The 1,075-nt window shown below is 40.1% G+C and overlaps 1 protein-coding gene across 1 annotated transcript in view; it reads left to right on the top strand.

The window, feature by feature from the left end:
• Window positions 1-460: 460 nt before the first annotated feature.
• The window catches only part of Atp11c (ATPase phospholipid transporting 11C), a 119,631-nt gene continuing 119,016 nt past the window's right edge, over window positions 461-1,075 (top strand). Inside the window, exon 1 of the mRNA XM_031363124.1 lies at window positions 461-638. Within this exon, the coding sequence (XP_031218984.1) occupies window positions 612-638 (27 nt within the window). The 5' untranslated portion in view covers window positions 461-611. The remainder of the gene's footprint in view (window positions 639-1,075) is intronic.

Below are 1,075 nucleotides of genomic sequence, written 5' to 3'. Positions count from 1 at the left end.
TTTAAACAAGTTCTTAAGAAATTTGGTGAGACTATGTGCTTTGCTTTGTTTGTTGTTAATTCTCTGTAAGAAAGATTTTATAAAAGAGCTAGGCAGTGATGGTATACACCTTTAATTGCAGCACTCTGGAGGCAGAGGCAGACACAGAGGCAGAGGCAGGTGGATCTTTGTGAGTTTGAGGACAACCTGGTCTACAGAGAGTGAGTTCCAGGACACCCAGAGCTACACAGAGAGGCCCTGTGTTAACACCCCCTCCCCTGACTAGCACACAAATTTTATAGAACATGTTATTAATCTTTTGACTTGATTTGTCCTCCGAGAGGAAAGCTAAGTATAGTGGCACATACCTGTAATCCCATCACTCAAAGTGGAATTAGAAGGATTGGCCGGAATCCAGTGTCATTCTCCGCTTCCTAGTAACTTCAGTGCTGGGAAACATAAGAATCTAACAATGAAAGTGAAGAAAAGAAAGTGATGTCTAAGATATGAAGAATGGTTACAGGTAGCTAAAGAAGTGACTGACAGGAATTGTCTGTGCTAAGAGAAGCAGTAGAACAGAAACTCTGGGACAGAAAGAAGCCCAGGACTTACGTGAAATAGAAAGAAGCCTAATGGGTTGTAACAAAGAAATAAAAAAGGTGAGGTAGATAAGTATAGGATAAGATATGAGATTAGACAGGAGAGAACTAAACTATGTGTCAGACCTTACAGAATAGTTTAAATGTTTTCAGATTGGCATGAAACTATTACCAAAGTAGGATTGGAGGACTAATAGGATCAGGTTTCATTATGTGACTATTGTCTGTTGTTGGTTGTATCAGCTTTCACTGTTGACAATTACCTAATTGTTTTTGCAAGCATTCAGTTAATGTTCAGTCTCTCCCACAATAAGCTATTTTAAGACAGACACTGTAAAATCCATCACTCTGTTTCCAGTATCTTGTATATAGTATGAGAACAATTAATACAGGTTAATGAAGTGCTGGCTGACAGGGGCCTGATACAGCTGTCCCCTGAGAGGCTCTGCCAGTACCTGACAAATACAAAAGTGGAGGCTCACAGCCATCCATTGGAC

Source organism: Mastomys coucha, chromosome X, assembly GCF_008632895.1.
Source record: "Mastomys coucha isolate ucsf_1 chromosome X, UCSF_Mcou_1, whole genome shotgun sequence".
Lineage (NCBI taxonomy): Eukaryota > Metazoa > Chordata > Mammalia > Rodentia > Muridae > Mastomys > Mastomys coucha.
The sequence above is the reverse complement of the archived record's forward strand: the minus strand, read 5'-3'. Positions and strand labels throughout refer to the sequence as shown.